The 27,894-nt window shown below is 57.5% G+C and overlaps 1 protein-coding gene across 1 annotated transcript in view; it reads left to right on the top strand.

Annotated features, from left to right (window-relative positions):
• Positions 1 to 27,894, top strand: part of TMEM132E (transmembrane protein 132E) — a 53,114-nt gene that overhangs the window by 17,622 nt on the left and 7,598 nt on the right. Inside the window, exons 2-5 of the mRNA XM_032429109.1 lie at positions 22,744 to 23,674; positions 25,096 to 25,242; positions 25,500 to 25,692; positions 26,562 to 26,705. Of these exons, the coding sequence (XP_032285000.1) occupies positions 22,744 to 23,674; positions 25,096 to 25,242; positions 25,500 to 25,692; positions 26,562 to 26,705 (1,415 nt within the window). The remainder of the gene's footprint in view (positions 1 to 22,743; positions 23,675 to 25,095; positions 25,243 to 25,499; positions 25,693 to 26,561; positions 26,706 to 27,894) is intronic.

Here is a 27,894-nt window from a genome sequence, read left to right as displayed (position 1 = left end):
CTCATTCTCTCACGTAGTCCTCTGTTTCAGGGCACAGAACTCAAGGGGACACTGTTAGAACCGCTGTGCAGTTTCATGAGACACCTAGTAGGTGCCCAATAAATATTTTTTGGACACATTATAGGCAACCTCCGTTTGGTGGGCTAGCCTGGGAACAGAACTGCTGTTGATAACACTGGCTCTGTGGAGGAAGGCATTGGAATGCGCTTCCGGGTCCTAATACCCAATTTCCAGGGAACTTTTGATAAGCAGTCTGTCTATCAGTTGGAGTGTGTGTGTGTGTGTGTGTGTGTGTGTGTGTGTGTGAGAGAGAGAGAGAGAGAGAGAGAGGGAGGGAGGGAGGGAGAGGGAGAGAATGTTCCACTCCCAGTGAGCCAAACATGGGCCCCACCCTTGGGGCCTGTGCTGAGTTGGGACCTAAGTACCTGGATTGAACTCCGTGGGGCATCTGTGGAGATGGCAGAGAGGAGTCAGAGGGAGGGGGGCTGAGTGGCAGTTGAGGAGAGAAGCCAGAGAAGGGCTGAGGTGTCCGGGGCAGGCAGAGGGCCAGGGGTTAGAGTGGCCAGGGCAGAGCTGGGGCCCGGGACGCAGCTGTGAAGGACACAGACGTCAGGGTCCTTTGCACACACGGCCTCCACAGGGCATGCAAGGACAGCTCTGGCAGATCAGAGATTCCAAGCAGAAAAAAATGTGCAGCTGGAGATGGGGAGCTGGGAGAGGGAGGCCATGAGGTCACGGGACCCCCCCCGACCTGGAGGTCCAGCCCAGGCCCAGCTCCCAGTGCGTGTCTAACAGTGTTTGCTGTGGGAAGAGAGAGGGGACGGTCCCCACCAGGGAGCAGGCAGAAACCTGAAGGGGGCTGGGGTGGGGAGGAGTGTCCTTACTGCCTTCTCAGGACACAGGATTTGGGCGGTAACAGCTGACCAGAGTCCTGGGAAGGGTGTCACCAGACACCAAGGAGGGCTCTGGCTCACAACCTTCTGGAGGTTTGCAGGAGACCCCGACTTGACCATCATCCCAGAGTCATTAAGGAATGCGGGGGACAACTGACAGAGAAGAGGCTGGTCCAGAGGTCTGGCCAGCGCCCTCCCTCCGCTGAGCCTCGAGAGTGCAGGAGTGGGGCAGCATCTCAGGGGAGGGATGATGGTCCGTCTGGGGGCCAGCCAGCCGCAAAGGGCAGCCACAGAACTCAGACTGAGGGCCTTGAGAGGGCCCCCCAGCTCCTGAGGCGGCCCCATCCCAGACCAGGGTGTCTCTCCTGAGTGCCGGGCTCAGCTCTGCAGGGTGTTCCGACCTCTGGCCGAGAGCTGTCTTTGTCCCCAAAGTCCCAGCCCTACTTCCTGCTGCCAGAGGACTCCAGAGAGGCGGCCATTCAGAGGGGAGGTGACCCTGATGGCCTTGGGGGAGGGGGCCCATCCCTGACCACACAGGGTGACAGTGATTAAATGTACCAGCAGCTGGGCCATCAGGGCCCTCCCTGCTGCTAATTTGGGTCAATTAAGCCAATTTGTCTTTGTCGACTTGAAGTCCCTTCTCTGTAATGGCTGTGGTCCCTCTGGGGCTTCCAAGGGAGGAAGCAGTGCGGAGGGAAGGAGGACACAGTGCCCTGGCCTCTTTCTCCCACCCCCATCCCAAAGCCCCAGGCTCAGGGACAGTCCTGAACCTTGTGACCCCTCCCAGTGCACTTCCTGAGGGCCTCCACAGCTGTCACCCCTGCAGTTGCCCCATAAGGTAGGTCAGGCAGGGTTAATCCCTGCTCCAGAGATGAGCAATTAGGGGTCCTCCAGGGAGGAGATGGCTCCAAGTCAGCGGAATAGAAGGATCTGCGCCTGGCATTCGGAGCCTGGTCCCGCGCCCCTCTCCCCACACCATTTGGACCCTACAGTTTCCCGAAGGCGCTCGGTCTGTGCCCCCAAGAGGTGCCAAGGAACACGGTTTGGAAACCACTTCCCCACTCTATCAGGCTCCACCTTCCACCAGAAAAGGGAAGTGGGGACAAAAATCCATGTCTCCAGAGAAAAGCCAGCTGCCTCCGCCCAGCCACGGAGAGAACAGCCATCTTCTGGAAGGGACAACAGTGCTGCCCGGAAGCTGGGCCCTATGAGTACCTGGGCCTGGCCTCGCCCACAAGAGGAGTGGGGGTAGCAGCACTTGAGGCGAGGGTCCCCAGACCAACACGTAGCTCCATCTACCCTGAGTTGTGGGAGCTGAGACAGGCCCCTTCACTCCTCTGGGCCTCAGTTTACCCAACTCCGGACCTGGAGAGGAAGTTGGGCTAGGGCCCTACAGCTCTCACATTTGACAAGTCATCCTAGAAGGGGTGGGGGGTGGAGGGGAAGGAGCCCTTCTCTCTTCCATGCCTTTACACGTCTCCTGAAAGCCACTACGGCTCAGATTTCCTCCCCATGGACTCAATCTGGGCCTAACACTCAGGGCAGAGGGAGGGCATCGCCCAGGGCACTGGTTTCTGGGGGAGGTGGGCAGGAGAAGAGAATCTGGAAGCAGGCCACACACAGGGTCAGCGTCCACCATGGAATGAGTTGAGCTTCCCTTGGAGACCCTACCACATGGCTTTCTTCACCCGCCTCGTGACCAGACTCACTTACGCCAAGGGCAGAAGATGGGGAAGCAGGTCCAAGTGGGCTGAAGTAAGTGAACTGTCTGCAGAGAGAAGAGAGTCACCTCTCAGGAGACGTCCCCAGAAGTGCTGGTGCAGAACACCAGAGGCAGCTGTGCAGGGCCACGTGGGGACATGGCCTCCCGAGGAGGTCTTCCTGTGAGACCTGTCACCTAGCCTAGGCCTGGCTTACCAGGGATGGAGGTAGACCAGCTGGCCTGTGCGGGGCCCAGAGGTAGTTTCTTGGTGCTAAGCTCTTCCGTGAAGTGCTCTTTGGGGCTGCATCTTGGCTGACAAGAAGTAGGGTGGGTGAGGGTCAGGGTGCAGGACAGTGACAAATGCAGGAGACCCTCACCTCCCAGGTGTCCTCTCCTGGGACACTCCCTTCGAGGATAAGCCAGGGTGGCCTCTCGGATGTGAGGGACCTCAGATTGCCCAGTCTGTGGGTCTCGGGGGCCCCCAGGGCAGGAGGCTGGAGTGACAGACCCACAGACCACCTGTGGCCTTGGGGCAGAGGTTGTCAGGACTGGAAGGGGCCCGGGGAGGGGCCACTTAGCCCCTTGCTATCGTTCCTGGGAGAGAGACCGAGGCCCAGAGAGGTCACAAGGGAGGAGACAGCTCAGCGGCCAGCACACCGTGCAGACGTGCTCCACGGAAGCCAGCTGAGGACTCCGAGGCTTAGCCAAGTGGTGCCTTCCTGGTCATATTAACTAAACCGCCACGCCGTGGGAGGTGCCGTGGACAGGGAGGGTGTGTGCCGTGCCTGCTCCTGCATAGGCATCCATTGGACGGGGGACACAGGGCGACGTGGGTGGTGATGCTGAGCGGACTTTGGCCCCAACCTTGGAGGGAGCCCGCGGGGGCCATTCCTTCCCTGGGTGTGATCTGTGGCGCTGTCCTCTTCTGGCCAGCTCTCTCCCCTGGGCGTCCCCATGCACCGCCCCCCCACCCCAACCCCGCCTTCTCAGCCTCCTTGCAGCTCCTCTCCTTCCTCCTCTCTCAGCCATGTGCCCTGGGGGCTGTCCTCCCCCTCGGCCGTCTCAAACACGCTCGGAGCCCTGGGCGCCAGACGCAGCCACCCAGCCACGTCTGCTCGGGATATGGCACGGCTTCCTCACTTCTGTCACCCACCGGGCCCGGTCACCCCCCTGAGCCTTGCCTCCCTCAGTGGAGCTGCCCTCCTTCCACCCGGAGGCCAAAGTGGGCAAAGTGCCCACCATCTAGACCTCTCCCTCTCCCGCCTCCTTCCTCCCTCACCTGGCCTGGGTCTGGTTGGCAATGCTGCTATAAAGTGACAGATAGTTGTCACCTGCTGGTGCTTACTCATGACCTGGCATTTTTTCTAAGGGGTTTGCACATATTAACTCATTGAATCCTCCCAACAACCCTGGTGGGTACCAGTACTGTCTCCACTTTGCAGACAAGGAAGCAGGCCCAGAGAGGGTGGTAATTTGCCCAAGGCCACACAGCAGCTGGGCTGTGGAGCTGGGACCAGGCTCAGACAGATGGGCCCTTGAGTCTGGGCTTCACAGTGGCTTCTCAGGAAGGGTCCTCTGTTTCCTCACCGTCACCACCCCACTCGGGCCCCGCGTCTCTCCCCCAGACCACCGCAACTGCATCCTGTGTCCAGGGGGTCTGTTTTCAACATGAAAATCTGACCATGTCACCACCATGCTCCTGCCTTTACCAGCCTCCCTCTCCCACTGCCCAGGTATAGGATGGAATCCTCCAAGCTCCTCATGGTGGCATCCAGAGCCCTGATCTGGCCTCGCCCATTCTCCTGTGCCTTCACCCACCTCTCTGCCCTCTCCCGCTAAACACATGCTCTCGGGGTGCTCCCCCCACCCAGATGGCCGTTGGTGCCTAAACTCACCACATCCCAAGTGTCCCATGTCACCGTGCTCACCCACCCAGCCCTGGCTCTTCCTGGCAAAATCCTACTCACGCGCCCCAGCGGAGGGGCCTGCTGAGCCTCCCAGGCGGACCCCATGATTCCCTGCCCTATACACCCTTAGCAGCCAAGTTAGCTACCTGTGGGTCTGTCCCCCTCAGAGTCCAATGGTGACCTCTCTCTCCCCTACCTGGCACGCGGAAAGCCTTTGAAGGACTGAATAAAGGAACAAATGCATTTTCAGGAAGATAAAGTCCTAAGTCTAATGAAAGTGATTTATTATTAATAGCAATTGCTAGCATTTATTACTGAGCACGTATCTGCCGGGCACCACGCGCAGAGCCTGCATCATACCCTCCTATCTTCACGGCAGCCCCGTGAAGTATCCATTACTGTTGTCAGCCCTTTAATGGACAGGTGGCTGAGGCTCAGCGAGGTTGAGCAGCTTGCTCAAGGTCACACAGCTGGAGAAAAGTGGGGCTGGGATTCAAAGCCAGGTTTCTTCCAAACTTGAGCTGCAGACCCCCACTGCTGGCAACCCCGTTGCCCAGAACTGCCCAGAAAAGCGGGGCGAGCCTGGAGGGGTCGTGCGTGCGTGGGCAGCGCTGAGAGGGATGTGCCTGTCCTCGCTGCCTGACGAGCTGCTTGCATTTCCGAATGTAATCGGCCACGAAGTCCTAAGTGAGCAGACTCAGGTCCCTTGTTCCTGACTGTCACACGGGCAATTGGGGCCCTCCGAGCATGAACCATATGATGAGTGAGGTTCAGCCCAGTGCCGGAACTACGTGGCTCTTCACCGCTGGGCCCTGCGAAGGTATTTCTTTTTAGAATAAGGGGGTCAGGTGAGCTCGGCACCCCCATCTCAATGGCTACATGGGACAGGAAGGGTTGCCCCTTCCAGGCAAGCTCCTATGGAGGCCCTTCCCTTGTCATCCAGAGCCAGCCTGGATGAGGCGCCAGCCTCCCCCAAATACACCCCTAGCCTCAGGGCAGCCTGACCCTGTCCTGCTGTCCCACCTAGGCTGCAGACAGACGGGAGACTGCCCTATGCCTCCAGTAAGCTGTGGGCTTGTCAACTGGCAGAAGAAGGGCTGAGACAACCTTTCAAAGCCCCTTGTCAGCATCAGGATTCCATGCAGCTAGGAACGATTAGCAGTCAGCTCCTGCCACGATCAGGCCGCATAACAGACTACTCCCCTCTATATCGAGGGGTGCCTCTTTCTCGTGAGTTTGGTATCTGGGGTTTGGCTATTCTGCACTGGGCTTGGCCGGCTGGACTCCAGGCTGCTGTTCGGGCGCTGGTCCCTCCATGTTTCTCGCATCCTCTTTGGACCAGGTGCTACTTAAGGCATATTCTTCTCATGGTGAAAAGACCCAACGGTGCAAGCACGTTTCAAGTCTCTGTGTGTGTTTCATTTGCTGGAATCTCATTAGCTAAAGCAAGTGCCATGGCCAAACTCCAAATCAGGAGGTGGGGAAGTCGACCCCACCTACACAAGGCTATGGCTGGGTACAGGGCAGTGAAGAACCGAGACCAACCATTCCGTCTGCCACCCAGGGAGAAAGTGAGCCGGGCTCAGAGCTGGAAAGGGCCCCAGAGATCACAGGCATAGAAACTGAGGCCCAGGGACGAGACAGGATGTGCCCAGGGAGACATGGGACCCAGGCTCATACCCTGCATTTGTGCTTGTGTTCCCTGGAGAGAGGGAGGGACTGGACTACCTGGGGTTGGGGGCAGTATGCCACCCCAATCCCATGACCTCCCCTAAAGAGCAGAGACATGACTGCTTGAATTTCTCCAGCTGCCCTCCCTGGCTACACCTGCCCTGCCCGAAGGACCCCTCCCCACTCTGCCTCTCCCATTCAGCCCTTCCCTCTCTCTTCCTTTCCCTTACTCCTTCCTCTCTTCCTCCAGCTTTACACAGTAGACGCAGTTCCTAAGAACGGTAGCCTCACAAAATCTCATGGTTGGGAGGTCCTCCAGGCCAACCCTCTGCCTGGGCAGAAGCCCCTGGGGGAGATCGTCAGCCTCAGGTGGCTGGGTTCCTTCCAGGGATGGGGAGCTCACTACCCCCACAAGCCCGTCCCTTCTGTTGCTAGGCAGCTCAGACCCCAAGAAATTACCAACTCATTTTTAGTTCCAAGTCTGCCTGCCCCAAAATTCCACTCATTAATCTTAGTCCAATATTTAGGAAAACGTACATGTCTGCTGGGGCCTGGGGATACAGAGATGAGATGAGAGTCTGTCCTCACGCCCAAGGGACCGCAGACCACAGGGGAGGCAGACAAGGGTACGAGGTGACAGGTTTTCGGGTCAGGGAATCATGGTTGTCCTTGGGAGGTGTCCTAACCTTCCCGCCTCCTGGGGCAACAGACAGATCTCTTCCCCAGGACATCTTGAGATGCTCTGGTGCTAGTCAGACCTGGGTTTGAATTCCGGACTCATCATCTATTAGCCATGACCTTGGGCATGGCTAGGCCTAGTGTCCTCCTGTATAACCCTGGGATAATGGACACGTGCCCCCGTGGGAGGATGGAAGGAAGGGTGCCTAAAGCTCTTGGCACACAGAAGGGCTCCGTGAATGGCACTGTTGCCATCATCGTTGTTTATCCTGTGCCCCGAGATGGAGTCAGCGGTTAGCACATCTGCACTCAGCAAGTTCAAACTTTGACCTTCAGAGCGGGACTTCACAGTCACCCCCAAGTTGGAGTGAGCAAAGGACTTTTGAGAATGAGAGTCTGTTGTCTGCCTTCTTGTCGCTTCCTCTCAGAAAGGAGGACCGGAGTCACTGTGCCCGGAGAACCACCGGCGGCATTAGGACCCCAGACACCTTAGGGCGCATCTCTTCCACAGAGATCAGGGAGCAGGTGGCCTTCGCACGGAAGAGATGTCATCTGCTCTTGTATGGCCTCTTCTGGAATCTGAGGGCTGTAAGGAAGCTCAAAATGTCTCGTTGAATACCCCATCTCAGTGCTTGGAGTCAGGAGGGTCAGGACACTAAAGACGGACGCAGGGGCCACTGTGTCCCCATCCAGCCCTCACAGCAGACATAGTTCAGCATTTACGGCTCTCTTCTTCCACTGAGTGTGGACTCAGACTCACAGTCACCCTCAACTCGGGCTCCTCCACATGAGCAATAGGAGTTCCTCAACCAGTCTTGCTTTACAGCAGCCCACGCAGGCTTCCTGAAGGAGTCGAGGGGAGAGCACGTTCCAGGTGTGGATGGGGAAGGCCCTGTGCTCAGTCCTCCTGCCCTCCCATCAGGGGCTCAAGAGACAGAGCAGGCGGGGCTGGTGTTGAGTAGACTGGGGACAGGGACCGGGCGGGAGAGGAGGAAGAAAAAGGCCGTTGGGAGCAGAGGGGGCTGTTGGGTGAGCTGCGGGCCAGGGCAGGTTCCTGCGGGGGGTCTGGGCCCTTCGCCTGAGGATGCCTGGAGCTCAGGCTCACCTGACATGTTGTTGCAATAACATAAGCTCGGGAAATTCTTTACAATTGTAGCGCTTGCTTCTCATGCCATGTATCAGCCCCTCAGAGCGGCAGATTCATCCAGGTCCCCTGCTTTTGCCCTGCTGTCCTGAGCCTATGTTGGGGGCAGGGTGTATGGGAGGGGGCTGGGAAATAAGGCCAGGCACCACCTCATGGCATCACTGCCCTGCTCCAGAACCCTAGTGGCTCCCCATCACCCTCGGCATGATGGGCGAACTTTTAAAAGCTATTATGCCTGTGAAAGCCTCTGTGAAAATCCCTGACTACAAAAGCTGCTGAGGACCCCTGTAGCACCCCCCTCCTTGGGCCACCCTGGGCCTTGTAGGGCCTCAGGCCATCTGCAGTGCCCCAGGGCTCCAGGGAATACAGCTAGAAAACCCCTGGGATAAAATCCCCAGATTCCTCCATCTGGCACCCAAGGCCCTTCCCCCCCCCGCCCACCCCCACCCCCCTGCCACTGTCACCGTGCCATCCTCCCCAGCTCCCTGTTTCATGCCACCCAGCCCAGAGCTACCTTGATCCCTGGCCCCATTTGCCACCCTGCTCGCTCTGCCTGGAAGCCCCCCCACCCCGCTGGATCCCATCACACTCCTTAGTTGATCCATTTCTCCCATTCTTCTAGGAAGCCCTGCCACTCTGTCCCTCCTCCTCCCCCCAGGGCATCTGGCTCCCCCTGAGCCTCGCAGCACTTCCTACCTTTTAGCATGGTTATTTATATACCTGTCTGGCCTCCCTGTTAGCTGATAAATTCCTTACAGGCAGAAACTATCTTCTTTATCTCTGTCTCCCTGGCAGTTCCCAGCAGGGTCTTGAGCAGAATAGGGGCTGAGTAAATATTTACTTGTTGAATATCTTTATTGAGTGCTTTATTGAGTATTGGGCAGTCAGGCTTCAAGGTGAAAGGCCCTGCCCTCAGCAAGGCTTCGGTCTGAGAGAAAGCAAAACCTGGAAAATGACAGTCGCCATACAGAGAAAAACGCAGAATGTGGGAGGCAAGCAGCTCAGAAGTGCCTAACCCAGCCTTGGGGGTGGTCAAGGAGGGCATCATAGAGGAGGTGACACTCGGGAGAAGTCAAAGGACAAGCAACACCTACCAAGCAGAGTGCATGGGGAACAGCATCGCAGGCAGGGGGAACAGAATTGCAAAGGCACAGAGGCAGGGAGCATGGCTCTCATGCCCAGACTGGCTTGGAATGTGCTCTGCCGCTCGGTGGCCCAGACCCAAGTGTATGAGGTGGGGAGTGGGAGATGACTCAAGAGCAGGTAGGGACGCACAACGCAGGGCACTGTAGGAATGAAACACTCCTGAGGATGTTGGCCCGGGGAGCAGGATAGAAAGCATCCCACAAGGAGGAGGAATGGGCTGCAATGAGGCTGCGTGGTCCGTGGGGGAGGCGGGAGCTCTGAGACCTGGGCAGGGTTTTTGTCTTCTCTGAACCTCAGTCTTCTCACCTGTAAAGTGGGTGGTTCCAATCAGAGAATCTTGAAGACCCCTGACCTGCTCTGGATTAGAAATGCCCATGGAGCCTCAACTAGACGACTGCCCATCAGTCAGTCAGTGTGGCACCAAGAGAAACCAGGTACAAGAGGGCCTAGGCTTTGAGGGGCAGTTAGGGTGGGGCAGAGCAGATCAGGAGGGTTCCACGGGGGCGATGGGGGGCACCCCAGAGCTGGGGTCCGTGAGAACATTCAGTATGGATTCCCATATCTACTCTTCACCACACCCGTATATAGGTGGGTTTTGTTGGCCCCATTTTGTGGGTGAGGGATTTGAGGTCCAAAGATTAAGTGGCTTGATCTCCCCCCAACTGGCAGGCAGATCCCATCACCCAAGGCTCCCACCCTCCACCCCACCCACCCATGGGAAACTGGCCCAGGCCCTGCAGTCACCCTGCACACTTTGTCGTTCTTCTGTCTCGGCCCTGTCACTACCCTATGGGGCAGAGCAGGAAGGGATGGTTAGATGGTTAGAAGGTTAGAGGGTTAGAAGGAGTTCTTAAGGTGACCGGCTCTGTCAGTTTGCCCAGGACTGAGGGGCTGTCAGTATGAAACCCATGACACCAAGCAAACCAAGACAGATGGGTCAGACTACTCATCTGCAGGTGGTAAACTGAGGCCCAGGTCACTCCTTGCAGGTGGCAAATGCCCTGGTCCCCAAATTTGCCCCACCTCCAGTACACACATATATTCCAGCCCAGGGGCCAGCTCAAGAAGGGGCCTCCCTCCCCAACCTCCCAGTTCCCAAGGCCCCAAGCTGGGGGCCACCAAAGACTTCTAGGGAAGGCCCTAGATAGTTTGTAACTGAGTCAGGGAAACCCAGCCAAGGCTCAGCCTTAGGACCATCTTGGGCTCCTCCTCCAGGTCCGGATGCCCAGACTGGCTTGGAATGTGCTCTGCCCCTCGGTGGGTGGCTCTCTCCTCCCCAACTGGAAACTCTGGACTTTGGCTCCCAGGGCCCAGCCCTGCTGCCCCAGCAGACGCCCCACCCCGGAGTCTGACTTCCGAACCCTGTTCTGCCATGAGATCTCTGGGACTGTGAACAAATTACCTTCCTGTCACTAGGCCTCCCTGAAAACGGGATCGGAGGAAAGTCCACCTCTCGGGACTGTTGTCAGAACATCAGAGATGGTTCGCGTACACATGCACTGCGGACGAGCCTCAAGTCCTGCGTTCATAACAGCACCCTCCACCAGAGCGGCTCTGGAAACACAGCTCAGTCAGTCCATACGCCGGGTCCTCAACTTCCAGGTGCCAGTGCTCCCAGGAAGTGAGGCCGGGGCCAGGGAAATCAGGAGGCCTGATGGGGGCCTGGGGCAAGCCTCTTAGCCTCTCTGAGCTGTGGTTCCTTCATTGGCAGAAAGAGAGATGTTATTTCCTGGATTTATTGTGGGGACAGGAGTGACACACTTAGCCCAGTGCTTGCACTCCACAAGCAGCCTCTAAGGATGAGCCGGGCCCCCGAGGAGCTTGCCCTGCCCTTCGTGGCCCTTCTGTGCTCTGCAGCCCTGACCCCCAGACCGGGATGGAGTGGGCTGCAGGGGTGATGGAGTTCCCCTGCTGTCCCCGAGCCTGCCCCCTCCCAAGGCCCAGCTCCAAACCCACCCCCACCCAGGGCAGGGAGACACATGCTGGAGACACGCACACACGCACACACGCACATGCGCATACACTCTTTCTTTTTCTGTTGTTTGCGGCTAATTGTTTATTAGGAGATGCAGGCGACTGCGCCAGTGGGAAGGCTCAGCTTGCTCCGCTATAATTAGGATAATGCACGTTAGTCATTTAGTGTAACTCAGAGAGCAGCCCCTCCCCCGCAGCTCCTGCTGCAGCTCCCAGGCCAGGTGGCCCGTGTACCCCACCCCTGCCCTCTGCCCACCTCCCTGCCCCATCCTTCCATCCCCCCCACCCGGCACCTGCCAGGCTGAGGTGTTCCTCCCTCCCCCCCTTCTCCCTCTCCTGGTTTCTTTCTCTACCTCCCCTCTTCTCTCCTGACTCTAGCTCTCTCTCTCCTTTTCCCAACCACCGCCCCCCGCCCCCCGACCCCGGGCTTCCTCACCCTTGCCTCATTTCCACTGTCCCCCCTCCCCAGCCCTCCTGGGAGCCAGAAGCAGAGGTCTGGGCAGGTTGGCCAGCCGAGGAGGTCAAGCCTGGGTTTCCAGGCCCTGGGCAGGGGCAGTTCTAGTGTAGGGTGTGACCTCGTGGGGGCCCGCCTCCCTCAGGCCTGCTTCCCTGGAGGGCGCCCTGCTTCTAGCTGCCCTCCCCTCCCTCCTCCCTGCTCTAGGCCCGAGGACCTGACTGGCAGAGCAGGGCTCTGTCTGCAAAAGCCCCCTCCCATGAGCACAGCAGTGGGACTCCTTTGCCCTATTCCCCCATGCACCTGTGGTCTTCCTGAAATCCCAGAAACAGTGGTGTTTGGAGCGAGTTGGGGTTCTGGGGGGTGTAGGTGGGGAGATCCTCCATCTCACACGGCCCGAGGTGGACAGGGCAGCCGAGTACCAGGGGCTACTCCAGTAGTTTCCTTTTGTTCTGAGCCCCACGGCCACTAGGAGTCTCCAGACCTGACCACATATGATCCCCCCACCCCTCTTCCTCCACCCCGGAGCCCCCCTCCCAGCCCTTTCTACCACAAAGGGGACCTCTCATCAGGCCCATTACAGCTGGGCAGACTGAGGTTTGCCCTCGCCCTGAGAGTTGTGGCAGGGGGCAGAGGTGAGGATGGGGTCCCCTCTGGATTTTCAGAAATCAATAAAAGAGCTGTTCCGCAGGGGTGAGGGATGCTTGCCTGGAAATACAAAGCCTCCTTGTCTTCACCAGCCTGTTTGAGCCTCTGGTCCCCATCCTGAGTTCACAGGTGCAGACAGACTGACAGACACACACTCACAGCTCTGAAGGGCAGGCCCCCAGAGCAGGCACTCGGACGGGGGCCAGGGCCACTGCGCATTCTGGAAGGGACAGAGCTTCTGTCCCTGAAGCTGATAACCCCTCCTCTCCTGGACTTGCCCAGCCCAGGAACCCTGCCTCTGTGCTCAGGTTTCTTCAGCCCAGGGTCACCATCCTGACTCCCCCAGGAGGTCTGTCTCACCCCCTCCTGGGCTTTCCTTTCTCCCCCTCCCTCTCTTCATGGGCCCACAGACTCTGTACCCTCTGGCCTCACTGGTGTAGCTTACAGCATCCCACAGAGAGAGAGCAGAGGTTGAAGGGGGAGGGAGGGAGTGGGCCCAGCCAGGCTCTCAGGACCAGGAAACCATTCCTGGAGTCGCTTCCCTCTGGCTCCGAGGCTCCGGGGCTGGCAGGAAGGTGGCCCTGGGGCCAGCAGGGAGCCAGGACACAAGAGCCCTGGCTCCAGTGGGTCTCCGATCTGCTGTGCTGCGTACTGAGCAGCTCTTTCCTTCCTGGCTTCAGGTGCCCTGGAGAAGGACCAGGTGGTCAGGGCCAGCAAGCAGGGCCCTCCCAGCGGCAGCACCTTGGGGGTTGTGGCTGCCTGAACCCCTGGGGCCCTGGCCCTCCTTTGGGCCCTTGGGAAGCCCCCGACTTAGCTGAGCTCCTAGCCCCTGACTTAGCTGAGCTTGGTTCTTTCTCTTCTCCACCAGTGGGTCCTCCTCCCCTCCATTCTACCACCTGCGTCTCTCTGATTTCCTTCCTGATTCTCGAACATGATGGGTCACAGCTGGTGGAGGGAAGGATTTTAGGCTGAGGGAGCAAAAGGAGTGGCCCAGTTGGGATAGCTGTCCCAGGACAGGGGGAAGGGCGGGGTGCCTGCAAGGGGAAGATGCGTACAGATCCTGTGTACGTGTGCATGTGTGTGTGTGTGTGTGCGCGCGCACACGTGCATCAGCAGGCACGACCTCCCAGGGCCCCCTGGTACAGACCCAGTGTGTGTGCGTGTGTGCATGCGTGTGCAGCAGCAGGCACGACCTCCCAGGACCCCCAGTCGTTCATTTGTTCATGGCTCTGTGCTGGGGGCCGGGGTAAAGGAAGCAACCTCGCAGCAGGCTGGTCACCCCCAGTCAAAGCAGCAAAAGGCTCAGACACAGCGAGGAGGGGAGCCGGTCGCTGGGTTTCGGGGGATCCCTGGGCCATGACTCAGGAGGCTGTATGAGTTCCGTTCCGTGACAAGGACAGTAACTCCCAAACAAAAGCTGACATTTAAAAAGGCTGACTGTGGGGGCGCCTGGGTGGCTCAGCCGGTTAAGCGGCTGCCTTCGGCTCAGGTCATGATCCCAGGGTCCTGAGATCGAGCCCCACATCGGGCTCCCTCCTCAGCGGGGAGCCTGCTTCTCCCTCTCCCTCTGCCTGTCTCTCTGCCTACTTGTTCTCTCTCTCTGTCAGATAAATAAATAAAATCTTTAAAAAAAAAAAAAAAGGCTGACTGTGTGCCAGTCCTGGCTGAAGGGCTTTATGGGTCATCTTACAACACGTGCATTTCCTTTTCACCCCCTGGGACAGTTTAGGAAACTGAGGAAGAGGCATGCTCAGCTGCTGCTCACCCAAGCTCACACAGCTGATGAGTGGCAGAGCCCATCTGAGGGGAGGCTTCCTGACCCTCCGTTTTGGGGTAGGGACCCTGCCGTCCCTGCAGCTAAGAGGGAGTTCCCCGGTAGACGCAGGAGGTGACCTGGTGGCCCATCACCGGTGCTCCTGCGGTGAGCAGGCCTCGGGGAATTGAGGCAGAGTGGGGGACGGGTGCCCCTCCCACTGGCCCCTCCCCAAGCTTGTTCCAGCCAGGTGTCGCAGGGGGTGTGACAGTACAGGGAAGCCACCTCCCCAGGATTTACAGCCTCCAAGGAGGAGAGCAAGAGCCACCTGGGGGCTATGGGCTTCTGGAAGCTTCGATTGCTTCCAGCCCGCCCTCCACGACCCATGACGGGAGTGGTTAGTTCTCATACACACTGACTGCTCCCAGACCAGCCGAGGCTCCAGGCACACGGGGCCTCAGTGTGGGGGTTGAGAGGGGGACAGCCCCACCCTGACAGAGCTGCCTTGGGAAGGGGTATAGCAAAGTGGGGGAGGGAGGGACAGTGGGGCTCAGGGGGAGGGTGGACAGCCCAGGCCCCAGACCTCAGGGAGGCCCCCATTCCTATGCTGGGCTCCTCCTCAAAGAGGTGGTTTAGGGCAGCCCCAGCCTTGGGTGGGGACATACCTCTATGGACCAGCCTATATGGCATCTTTGTCAACTCGGAGAAAGACAGAAGCATTTCTGCACTAGGCGCTGGGCTTGATGAACAGAGCCTGGGGCTGGGTTTAATCCCCTGCTGGCTCCCTGGGCCCAGCATCTCTGTGCAAGACCCAAACTATTTCCCAGGATGTGGAAGCCCTGTCCTAGCAGATAGGGGAGGGCAGTGTTCGGGGCCCACTGGGCCCAGCTGTCACCTCCCCTTTATCCCGCTGACCCCGGCTTGGTCCGGAACCCACCAGACTCCCTGCACACATGGCACCTGTCCACGCCTAGGTCACCCATGCAGCAGGCAGGGCAGGGACTATCCGCTTCTCCCCGATGAGGCCCAGAGAAGGGAGGACACCGCCTGAGGTCACACAGCAGATTTGCCGGAGGTGTATTTCAGGGCCCCCCCCCAAAACTAGTACTCCTTCCAGCCTTGTGCCACTTTTGAACTCCCTGGGACGCTCTGCTCCACGCACCTATCATCTCTGTACTTGTCCTTTTTAACTTGAGAGACACTGACAGACGACCTGCCGTGAGCTGAACAATGCATCAAGTGCTAGAGAAAAGCGGGTCAGCACTTCTCTCCTCAGGATGAAATAACCAGTAAGTGTTGAATGAATAAACAAATGAACACTGAGCACTGACTCTGTACCAGCAATTTGCTTATTTAATCATGACAACATTATGAAATACGTTCTAGGATCCTCATTTTACAGGTGTGGAAATTGAGGCCCAGAGAGGTTAAGTAACTTACCTAAGTTCACACAGCGAGGAAGTGTCAAAGCTGGGATCTGAGCGGGGGTTTGTGTGGCCCCCCCAACCACACAGGTACTTTCTTTCTTTTCTTTCTTTTTTTTCCCAATATCCTTTAAAAAAAAATCTTGGAATAGCTTCAAACACTTTCCTTCATTTTTAATGACATTTATTGTTTCCTTTCTAATTTTACAAGCAATACATGTTCATTGCAGACAACTGGAAAATACATCAAAGCCTAAAGTAAAAAATAACAATCACCCATAATCCCCACCCCCCAGGTATAACCACCATTAGCATTTTGATGTCTTTCCTCCCAATGTCTACATCTTTTTATGTAAAATTGGTATCACACCGTATAGCCAGTTTTACACCCTTCTTTGTTTAGTTCAAACTATTTTGTGAGCATTTTCCCATTGGAGTCAATATTTTTTTTGAAAACTAGATCTGTAATGGCTGCACACATCCATTCTTAAGCATTTGCTTTTATTTAACCATACCCTGCTTTTGGCCATTTAGGTGTTTCTAATTTTTTACTAATAAATGTAACATCACAGTGAATATCTTTTTACATAAATCTTTGAGCTGATGTCTACGCACGGGACTCCCAAAGGGGAGTCCCTGGGACAAGGAGCATGAACAGTGTCAAGGCCTTTAAAGCATATTTTGAAAGTGCTGTCTAGAAAATTGTCTAGTGTACCCTCTGACAGTAAGTAGGGTGTGCGGATGTCCCATTCCTTAAAACCCTTGCTAATACTGGTATCACTAATTTAAAACACAAAAACAAACAACCTCCCTCAGCCTCACTTTGGCACCCAGCTCCGTGGTACCTGGTATATTGGTTGATGATTCCCCGTTTTGCTGATGGGGAAATGGGGCCTCAGAAATGGCATGCTTGCCCTGGGGAGATCTAACCCATTAGCCAAGGAAGAGCAGGACTGGAACCCAGGCGCCCCTCCTCCTGGCCAGAGCCCTCTTCCAGGCACCCTCAGAGGGAAGCTTCCTTCCCTGAAGCTCTCCTGGGCCAGAGATGTTTTCCCCGAAGTCCCACCCCTGCTGTGGGCCTAGAGGTTTGAGCTGGGGGGCGGAGGGTCACTGCACAAAGGCCATCCCTGACCTCTTGACAGTGGACACATGGACCCTAGGATCCTTGCCACCTGCAGCAACCGTGTCTCTTGCGGCCTCTCATTCATTCCTTCATCCATTCATAGATTCGACGCTTGTATATGCCAGACACTGTTCTAGACTCTGGGTCCTTCATCATCCACTGTCAGCAACATCAAATTATGCCATACAAGTCACAGCCTTCAGTGTCTCCCAGCCCTTCCTGCTTAGCACTGTTGTTTTCCAAAGCCTGTGATAACAAGGCCTGGGATGCTTGATAAAGATACAGACGGTCAGGTCTCTCCCCTGGTGATTCGGATTGTGTTAAGCCTGGGTCCAGCCCTAGAGTCGGTTTGCTCTTGTTTTGTTTGCTCCTGCTGAATCTTACATTCAGGCAAGTTCAGCCGAAGGATCCCCCAACACTGACATCTGGTGTGGCCCTTGCAGGCGCACATGCACACACACACACACACACACACACACACACACACACACACAAACACGTGAGTAACCAAGCCCGCTCCCAGCACAGCCCAGCGCCCTCAGGCCCTACTAGCACACCCTGCCGTGTCCCTCAGCCTCAAACTCACCAAAGCTAATGACAATCTTTTTTTTTCTGATTTGCCAGCGATTAGTTTTAATTTTGGGACAATTAGAGGTAGAAGCAGGAGGTATCTGATCTTGATTAGAAGCAGGGAGATGGCCAGAGGCACCCCCATTCCCAGGCTGCCTGGCTCTAAGCCTCCATGTAGATTATATTTTCGATCGGTTTGGGGGGCGGGGACGGGGGCTGGCCTGTGTGCCTGGAGAGAAATTGGGAAGGTTTTGTGGGGGTGGCCAGAGGCCCCTGCTGTGCTCCCAGACACCAACAGCCAGCCTGAGATGAGAAAGGAGGGCCTCTGGCCTGCACAGGTGCCCCAGGCCTTATAAGAGGGTAGAAGGGAGATCCGTGAACCCAGTGTCTGCCCATATCCCAGTCCAGCTGGAAAAGCAAAAGCATAAATAAGTAGGTGCCTTCTGGTGTTGGGGTTGGCCTGAGAGGTCTCTGCACAGGTGAAGGGGCACGTGGGCCGGCGTCCTGCCTGCAGGGGGCATTCACAGAAGTGACGGAGGAAACAGTTCGATGGTCATTGGCAGCTCATACTCACACCAGGGCCACGCTCCAGGTCAGTCGGGGCCGGGGCTGGACAGAGCCAAGGAGTAGCAAAGTACCATCCAGGTGGCTGTGGGGAGAAGCAGTGCCAGCACCAGGCATGGAAGGATGAGGGGACCCCACACCCCATCTCCTGTCTTCTTCTCTTGGGTGCTAGTGGGTCCAGTCCAATGCCCTTGTACACAGGGCCAGTGAAGCTTCTATTCACGCCATCATCTCTTTCTGGAACAAGAAAGAATGAAGGCTGCTGCCTCTCAGCTGAGCATAACCCCGAAGCGGCCCTGGGTTGGTGCTCCCCAAGGGGCTGGGCAGATTCAGGCCCAGGGAGGTCGTGGGGGAGGATTCCAGGAGGATGGGAGTGCGGGCTGTGGCATCCACAGGCACCCCATTCTTAGTTACCACGCTGTAAAGAGCTGGGTGTGCCTTCCGGGGTTGTGGGAAGGAACTTGCTCGGATCAGCTGGGAAGGGTCACATGCGAGGTATGGTGTCAGGAAGGGGCTGGGAGTGCCTCGGCCACCATCATTATCCCTGTGTGCAAGACCCGCGCGACCCCAGCCCATCTTTTTCCCCTGATACGGTGTCTCCTCTCATTGGGGAAACTGAGGCTGTGAGGGGCATACATAGCCAACCCCCTGTGTGAGTCTGCTTGGGCGGCCCTCCCAAAGCGCCACAGGCTGGAGGGCTAAAACAACAGACACTTGCTTCTCAGTGCTGGAGGCTAGAAGTCCGAGGCGAGAGGGTCAGCGGGGCGGGTTGCTCTGGGGCCTCTCTCCTTGCCCTGCAGATGGCCGCCTCCTCCCTGCGTCTTCCCGTGGCCTTCCCTCTGCACGTCCGTGTCTTGATCCCCTCTGCTTGTAAGGACACCAGTCATATTGGATTGGGCCCCACCCTAGGGACCTCGTTTTACTCTAATCCCCTCTTTGCAGGCCCTGTCTCCAAACACAGCCGCACTCTGAGGTCCTGGGGGTCAGGCCTTGCATGAATGAGTCGGCGTGGGGGTCACAATTCAACTCATGACACCCCTCATGCGCCCGAGAGGATGCGGAGAAGCCATTTCTAGAAGGAGAGGATCCCAGGGCTGGGCTCAAATGCCTCAGGAGGCCCAAGGCTGTGTACACAGAGGGGAGCCCGGCTGCTCCTCTGTTGGGAGCCGCTCCGGGGGGGAGCCGAGGCCACGGCAAGCCTGGTGTGCAGGGTGAGCAGGGCCCAGGACACGAGAGCGGGAGGTGGGGGCCTGGAGGGCAAGTGCGCTGGGGAACAAGTGGAGCGGGGTGAGGGGCCAAGCGTGGCCGGGGTTCAGAGCCAAGCCTGAAGACCCGCTGTGTGTGGGCTGCCTGGTGTGGGGCCTGAGGGGCAAGTGTGCTCCAGCCCGGGTTAGCAGCTCTCCCTCTGTTGGGGATCCAGGCCGCCAAGTCCCCCCGTCACGCCCCTACAGCACCTCAGATCCGTGTAGATCTTCCCCTCCCCCATCTGTGGTCCTTCCTTCCCCGGCCGGGCCCTGCTCCATGCCGAGATGCAGGCCAGCGTGCACACTTGCACACACACCCAAGCGTGCACACACCTTCCCACAGAGCGTCCCTGAAAACCTGACCTGTCTGCCGACAGCTCCGCAGGTCTCACCTTCCTCCCTTCCAGCCCCCGCCACCCCAGAACTCTTCCAGGGCCTCTCCCACGTCCCTGGGGAAACCGAGGCCCAGAGAGATCAAGCAACTCCTTACTCAGGCTCCAGAGTAAGTGAGCACAGGAGAACAGGGGTTAGTGCTGCAATCTCAGAAACACTCGCCTCCCCCACAGCGGAGGCCTCAGGGCCCCGGAGGAGAGAATGACTCACGGTGGTGACTGGAGGGGGTGTCGTGTGTCACGACGACATAAATACAAAAGCCGTAGCACCCTAATACTGTCTCTTCTGGCTCCCCTTTCTGAAAGCAAGCTGTTTTCTTAACACAAGTCGCTCCCCCTTTCAGAAACTCAGATTCCTTATCTGCGAGGCTACGGCCCTGCGCCAGGCCCCCTCCCCCTGAGCGGCCACCCAGTCGCCTCTGCTGCAGGAGGAGGCGCTCCTACCCCACACGGCAGCCCCGTCAGTGGTGGGCAGCTCACTCCGAGAGCCCCACTCATTCCACAAAAATCTACTGAGGGCAGAGGGGTGCGTGCAAACGTGGTGTCCAGTCCCTTCCTCCGTGCCCCCATCTGCTGCCCACCTGGTGGTTCCTGCCCCCACTAGGCCTCCCAGGGGTCCAGATGGCCCACCGTGGGGTTGGGACAGTGAGAGAGTCTGAGGGAACTAAGCGCCACTCAGCAGCCTCTGGGGACGGTAGGCAAGGCAGGGTCGGTGGTAACGATTTCGGCAGCCCCGTCCTGTGCACCCCGGCTTGGGGGCAGTGAGTGCTTCCAGCTGCAGCAGCTGCCCTTCTCCAAGCCCAGCGGGACAAGCATGGTGGCCCTCCCCATCTCGGCCCTGGCCATCCTGCCATACAGAGCAGTGCCCCCCTCCTCCCCCTTGGCCTCTTAGCCAACATCCCTGTGAAGGAGCCAATGTCACTCAGTTTCTGATGTGGGAACCAAGGCCCAACGTGGGAAGTAAATGGCCAGCGAGTGTCACAGGGAGAACCTTGAACTTGAGTCTTGAAATCTTTGCCTGCTTCCTGCTGCTTCCAAAGCAGTTGGCTGGCTCCTTGTGCCCTGGCTCAGATTGTTACCCTGGACCCCAACATGTGTGACTTGGGCCAGCCTCCCCCACACCCCGATGGCAGGGGTACCTCGGAGACTCCTGGGGTAACTGTGGGGTGGGGATTCCAGCCAGGAAGGCTCTCCCCATCTCTCCAGACATCCTCCTGTCCTCCTCTTGAACTTGGCTGCCCTCCTGTACCCCACCACTGGCAGCCGGTGTACCTTGCAGGGTGCAGAGCATCCAGGGGGGAAGGTGGCCCAGGAACAGAGTTCTCCTGGGAATGGAAGAAGCAGTCTGGTGGTCAGAGCGTGGGCTGCACCCCCATGGGTGGTCTCCCCAGCTGGTCCTAAGGGCCGCTCAGAGAGAGCCCTAAGTAGGTACATGAGACCAGGTGCCACTCCTCTTAGATCACCTGACCCAAAGGGCCAATGCCCTGCCCCAAGCCAAATACCTCTTTTTTTGAATGAGGAAATTAAACCACAGATTTAAAAAAAAAAAAAAAAGGACATAGACACCAGAGCCACAAGAGTCTCCAGAGCTGGGAATTTTTAGTTCATTGCCTTTATGAGGAATTGGCTATGAAGGTTTGTAGAACTGTCAAGGTTTCATTGATGGTGATAAAATGATAAATGTGCATCAACTGCAAGTAACCACTATAGCATTGATTAGGAGTCTCCTCCTTGGGACACAGGTCCGCACAAATCACTCAGCATAAATCAGCCATGATTTGTTGAAGGCTTGCTCAGTGAACGGCCTCACAGATAACTAGCTTCCATACAAGACAGGATGAGAGGTTCCCTCTGAGAAGGAAAATCCCAGGAATTGAGGTCATATCCTGGAGGGCTTCATGGAGGAGGTGGCATTGGAGCTGGCCCGCGGAGGAAGATTCCTACCTGGACGTGTACAGTTAGGAAAGAAGAGGATTTGAGTCAGAGGGCACAGCATGAGCAAAGGAGGGGAGATAAGGTGGCATCGGCGAGTGCTAAAGCCAGAAGTTGTCCAGTTATGCTGGCAGCGGGGACTTGGAGGGAGCAGTCCTGGGGAAAGGGGAGCCTGAAACCCCATTGTAGAGGACCCTGAGGGCCACACTCAGGCTCAAGGTGAATTTGGATTGTGTTTTGTAAGCAGAAGGGAGAGATTCTTTCATAATACTAACAGACGGTGGCATTGTGTTGCACAGTTGAGAGTTTTCTTACTTGATTCTCGAAAACAGAACAATGACAGCACCACATCCTTCAAGATCAGCATTATTATTATTACCCTGATTTTTAAAGGTGAGGAAAGTGACTCGGGGGTCCATGGAAAGATCCAGAACTGCTTCTCAAACCTCAAACCCCCACATCTTGTTCCTTCCTATTCCTTGACAGTATCCAACAGGAGTTGAGCCAGCAGCAAGGGGCCAGCCAAGTCCCATTTGTGTCCAGGGCAAACACATCACTCTGCTGCTGTGGAGGGGAGGATATGCCAGGGAGGTGGTTAGGGGGAGAAGGGAGACCCAGTCGTGCCATGTTACGTTGTCATAGCAACAGGATCCAGGCCAGAACTGGGGCAGGGTTCTGGGGATGGAGGACAGGGGTAGCTCAGGACACACTACAGAATCAACAGGTGGAATTGCTAGAATTTGGCAGGGTCCTGCACGGATGTGGGGAGGGGACCAGAGACATCAGATCCAAGGCCCATGTTGGGTTTGGGAGACTGGGGTCAAATTCCCTGTATGTATAGTGACATGGGGGGAGGGAGTAGGGGGAAATAAGGGATATCTGAGGGCCCTGCCCCATCTGAGGCAGCTGGAACAGGAACGGGCTTGGCTTTGAGAGTCAGGTGGCCCTGGGTTCGAATCTTAGTTCTGGCCCCTGTCCCTCATGTGACTTGGGTAAGTTAGTTAAGCACTCTTCACCTTGACCTGTAAGATATAAGAATAGGCTCTCAAAAAAGAGAAATTATTGATAGAAAACGGATTGAATCCAGGGAGATGGTAGAATACCTAGCTGGGAGGATCCATCTGAGGATCAAGCAAACTAATGCCTGCAGAGCGCTGAGCAGGTTGTTTAACGGCAAGAGTCCGAACTTTCCCGACGCCACACTCTGCCCTCAGCCCTTTCTACACACTACTTGGTAAATCTTCACAACCGCACTTAGAGGCAGAAACCCATTTTATCCTCATTTTTCAGATGAGGATGCCCGGGAATAAAACCTCTCTAAAGCCTCACAGTGCTTTGCGGTGGTATTAGGTCCACCCCCACGCTGGGGCAAAAGAGGCAATGGTGAGGGGACAGTTGTCATGCCAGCACAGGCAGGGCAGGCTCGGAGCTGATGCCCTCTGCCGGGTGGGAGGCTGGGATGCCCTGCGGTCCCAGCACAGCCTCTGCTGACCCCTCCGGGCTCTTGCCTCTGTCTGTCCCCAGCCTCCGGCCGCTCCCACCCGGCCAGCCCCAGCCCTCCGGGGCCGCAGGCCAGCCCAGTGCTGCCGGTCAGCTACCACCTGTCACGGACGCGACTGGCCTTCTTCCTGCGGGAGGCGCGGCCCCCGCCGCCTGCGGTCGCCAACGGCTCCCTGCAGCGCTCCGAGCCCTTCGTCGTGTTCCAGACCAAGGAGCTGCCCGTCCTCAACGTCTCCCTAGGGCCCTTCAGCACCAGCCAGGTGGTGGCCCGGGAGCTGCTGCAGCCGTCCAGCACCCTGGACATCCCCGAGCGCCTGACGGTCAACTGGAAGGTGCGGGCCTTCATCGTCCGCGCCCGCGTGCCCGCCTCGCAGCCCGTGGCCCAGGTGCTGTTCTACGTGGCCGGCCGCGACTGGGACGACTTCGGCGTCACCGAGCGGCTGCCCTGTGTCCGCCTGCACGCCTTCCGGGATGCCCGGGAGGTCAAGAGCTCCTGCCGCCTCAGCGGGGGCCTGGCCACCTGCCTAGTGCGGGCCGAGCTGCCCTTGGCCTGGTTCGGGCCCCCGGCCCCCGCCGCGCCGCCCGCCGCCCGCCGCAAGTCTCCGGACGGGCTGGACCCCGAGGCCGCGGGGGAGAGTCAGCAGGCCGAGCTCTATTACACCCTCCACCCCCCGGACGCGTCGGGGGGCTGCGGGGGCGCCCGTCGAGGGGCGGGGCCGGGGCCGGGCGCCCGCGCCGAGAGCCCCACCCAGCACCCCCTGCTGCGCATCGGCAGCATCAGCCTGTTCCGCCCGCCGCCCAGGAGGACCCTGCAGGAGCACCGGCTGGACAGCAACCTGATGATCCGCCTGCCAGATCGGCCCCTCAAGCCTGGGGAGGTGCTCAGCATCCTCCTCTACCTGGCCCCCAACTCCTCCTCTCCCTCCAGCCCCAGTGTGGAGCATTTCACACTCAGGTAGGGGGCTTGTGGGTAGAGGGGTCTGCCTTCCCTTCCGAGGTCAAATGCATAGCTCGCTCCCTTTAGGGGTGCGCCCACGCCTGCCTGGCCAGCACCCTAATCCTACCTCTTCCATTCATCGCTTGAGAAACCTCAGGAAGACACCTTATTTACTTAAGCCTGTGTTCTCATCGGCTTGATGACAACAAAAATTTCTGCTCGACCTCTGTAGCTCACAGAAATGTCAGTTCCCACAAGCATAGGTGTCAAAATGATAGAATGGAGTTGGAAGGGCCCTTAGATGTTAGCTGGTGCAACTCTCCCATTTTACAGATGAGGAGACGAAGCCAAAGAGAAGAAATGGAGATCAGAGAGCAGCCCATTGGCTGGGAGCCAAAAGATGAGCAGGAGTCTCGTCCATGTGTCAGGACATTTGCCCAATCCTGGAGATGGGAGAAAACATTTCAGGAGTCCCAGCCTTTTCTACACCCTGAACGGGATACAGTTTACAAATTCAGAAATACCTTAAGTCGTATCAAGGCCCCACCAAAATATTCCCCCCACCCCAGACATTATGCATAGGACTCAAAACATCACCATTAACCTCCAACTTTTTTGAGTTAAGTATTGCCCTCTTTCCTGAGTGTACCACCTTAAAGTTCAGATATTCCTGGAAGGGATAGACCTGATCCAATGATTAATACCTGAATGTGAATATGACTTAAATCACTCATCACAGATTTTGGGCTGCATTAATAGGAGTAGAACATGTAGAATTAAGGAGGTCACAGTTCTGCTTTAGTCAGTATTAATCAGAGCACAGCTGAAGTGTTGTATTTAGTATAGGCCACAACGCCTGTGTGTTGAGTGTCCAGAGGAGGATTGCAAGGGTTGAACCCTAGTTGCAAAGTTTGACTTGAAACTATGGCAGAAAGTAATAATTGGAGGAACTAGAGATTTTAGGCCTGGAGAAAAGAAGACTCAGGGAACACTTGCTTCCCTCCTGCTGTCCAAAGAACTGTTACAATTGAGGTGAAGGAGAGTTGTTCTCTCTTGCCCCAGCAGAACCCATGACTGTTAGACTTCAGCTAAATATAGGAAAGGCATTTCTAGTCCTTAGGGGCTTTCTGAGAATGGAATTGGATGTGTGCGGTAGTGAGTCCCCTGTCACTGAGGTATGCAAGTAGAGATTTGATAAGAACTTGGCAGAGAGATATGGTGGAAGCAATTGTAGCCTCCACGGAGGGTCGGAGGTTTCAGCTACATGATACCAGATTCCCCAGGTTCATCTCCAGCATTGAGTCCAAGATAATTTACTGAGGTCATTTACTCACCTACTCCCCCTACTCCCAGCCCCAGCCAAGAGGGGAGTGGCCAGCTGGGCAGCCACTGGGACCTAGGCTGACCGTCTCCCTCTCTTTCTTCCCACTTTGTCCCAGGGTGAAGGCCAAGAAGGGTGTGACCCTTCTGGGCACCAAGTCACGGAGTGGCCAGTGGCATGTGACCTCGGAGCTGCTGACTGGGGCAAAGCACTCAACAGCCACCGTGGATGTGGCCTGGGCCCAGGGCACCCCGCTGCCCCACTGGTAAGCACCTCTGTCCTCTCTGCAGGACAGCACCTGAAGGGATGGGGGCATTCTTGATGGAGGAAGCCAGGCTGGCAGAAGGACAGGCGCTCAGGTGGTGGGGACTCTGAGGTCCAGGCTGGGGCACCTCAGGTGGCTCAGAAGGCACCAGCAGGCAGGCTGCCGAGGAGGGCTGGGGGCCCCACCAGGGATTTCAGAGCTTCTGGGCTGCTCCCAGCCCTTCCTCCTGGGCTCTGCTTCCTGCCCCTACCCTGCAGGGAAGGCCAGGGGCCCCTGGAGATCCTGCAGCTGGACTTTGAGATGGAGAACTTCACCAGCCAGTCGGTCAAGCGGAGGATCATGTGGCACATCGACTACCGCAGCCCCAGCGCCCGGCCTGACCTGGAGCGGGCGGTCACTGAGTTGACAGTCATCCAGCGGGATGTCCAAGCAATCCTGCCCCTAGCCATGGTGAGCGGGGCGGTGACTGGCCAGTGGATGCGTGCGTCTGTCGCGGGTGTGTGTGCGTGACCGGCATGTGCCCCACTGAGCGTGCATATGGATCGATGTGTGTGTACATGTGGGCCCGTGCCCGAGAGTGTGAGTGCCTCCTGCACCCAGGTGTGCCTGTGAGTGTAGGGGTGTGTGTGTGTGTGTATGTGCACGCGCACTCACTGGAGGCAGGCGGTGCTCTGTGCCTCGTGCTGGAGTAGGACAGCAGATGCTCAGGGGGACAGAGGTGGAAGAAGTCACCGATGGAGAAGCCACTCAGGGGAGGCTTCCTGGAGGAGGTGGCCGTGCAGTTGAGCTTTGAAGGACATGTGGAAGGAAGGGCTCATACAACCAGAGACGGTGAGGAGGGTGCTCTAGGCAGGGGATCACGCAGACAAAGGTGTGGTGATGGGAATGTGAGTAGTTTGTTCTAAGGTGCGGTGGATGGGGGAAGGGTGCCATGGGGTGGTAAGGCTGGAGGGATCGTCGGCAAACAGCCCAAGGGTACCTGGAATGGCCGGGCAGATGTGTTGGATGCAACTCCGTGAGTGCGGAGGAGCATGTAAGGCATCAAAAGAAGATGATGGGGCACTGGGGAAGGACTGTTTCCTGGCAGCGGGCTGAGGTAGACCAGAAGGCTACTGCAGGAGGCCAAGTGAGCAGAGTGTCTGAGAAGACTCGTGAGACTGAGCGGCTGCACCTCTCCGCACATGTGTGCAGGGGTCCCCAGGGGAAGGCTGCGCATCTGAGGAGTAGGGCAGCCAGGTGCCTGGGCCTTGGCTGGCGTGTCCTGGGAGAGCAGAGGACCACAAGTGTCCCCACTCAGCAGAGCCCCACCCTTCCTGCAGGACACCGAGATCATCAACACGGCTATTCTGACTGGCAGGACAGTGGCCATCCCGGTCAAGGTCATCGCCATCGAGGTGACTGGCCTCGTCCTAGATGTCTCTGCCTTGGTGGAATGCGAATCTGACAATGAGGACATCATCAAGGTGGGCTTCCTGGAGGTGGGGACCCTGGGAAGAAGGCCTCAGACCTTCAGGGGGAGTGGAACTCCAAGCCAGAGGGGAATTGGCATCCCAGGCAGCTTCCTGTTGCAGGCAAAAGGAGGAGAAACGTGGTGGGGCAGGGAGGTGCCAGTGGGAATAGCTTCAGGCATCCGTGGCTGGTGGGGGTGAGGAAAAGCCCCGGGTACTACTGGTCCTGGAGGGCTTCCTGCAGGAATATGAAAGAGACCATTTGGCAGGCAGAGGGGAGAAGGCAGTGTTGACAGCCTGAGCTCAATCCAGTGCAGCAAGTGATGATTGAGCCCCTGCCTGGACAGACACTGGGCAAGGCAACTGGGCGGGGGGGGGGGGGGGGCCTCAAGGACACACCCTGACACCCTGAACCCAGGTGCTCATGCCCAAATGGAGGAGATTCAGCTCAGAGCGGAAGCCCCAGAAGCATGGAGTGAAGGTCGTGTAAGAAGTTAGGCCAGGAGTGAAGGTTGTGTAAGGAAGGACCCGCTCAAGGCACACCCCCCCCAAATCCTCCAACTCCTGTGGGCCCCTTCCACAGCTCCCTCGCCAGAGACCCACTCTGGGCCCCAGGTCCTCACAGCCCAACAAACAGGACAGCCGTCTGACTCAAATGACCCAGTTTGCCACCTCCCCAGGAGGGCCTCCAGATTTGCCCCTTCGGACAGCCGTCTCAGGCAGTGGGACAGACAGTGACGCAGGGGAGTGGCAGTCCTGGTGTCGGTGTGGTGGGTGAGCTGTTTATCAGGCCAGCCTCCAGCAGGTGCCCAAATCAGATGATCAGACAAGGGTGTCTGTTCCCTGAGCCTGTAAATAGCTCAGCCTGAAAGAGAGCAGGAGGAGTGGGCCGTGGGTGTCCTTCTCCCTCAAGCTAACTGGGGCTAGCCTGGGGTGTGTGCACTCTCTCTCTCCACACTCTGCCCCAGATCCCTCAGGTCTGGGGAGCTGGAGCCTCACCTCATCCCTCCCCCACCCAGGAAGAATGCCCCCCAGGTGAGCCAGAGCAGATGGCTTGATGCCACACCCCCATCCCCTGCAGAGTAGAAGCCTTGCCCAGGCCCCTGGGGCTTTCCAGGGCTTGCAGGCTGGGACAGGAAAAAAAAATGGACCTGCTTTCAAAGGCCCTCATCCAGCATCTGCCTCTGCCCCCCAGACTCCCCCA

The sequence above is a fragment of the Phoca vitulina genome, unplaced genomic scaffold, assembly GCF_004348235.1.
Source record: "Phoca vitulina isolate PV1807 unplaced genomic scaffold, GSC_HSeal_1.0 scaffold40, whole genome shotgun sequence".
Lineage (NCBI taxonomy): Eukaryota > Metazoa > Chordata > Mammalia > Carnivora > Phocidae > Phoca > Phoca vitulina.
Note: the sequence above shows the minus strand (reverse complement) of the source record. Positions and strands in the feature narration are given on the sequence as shown.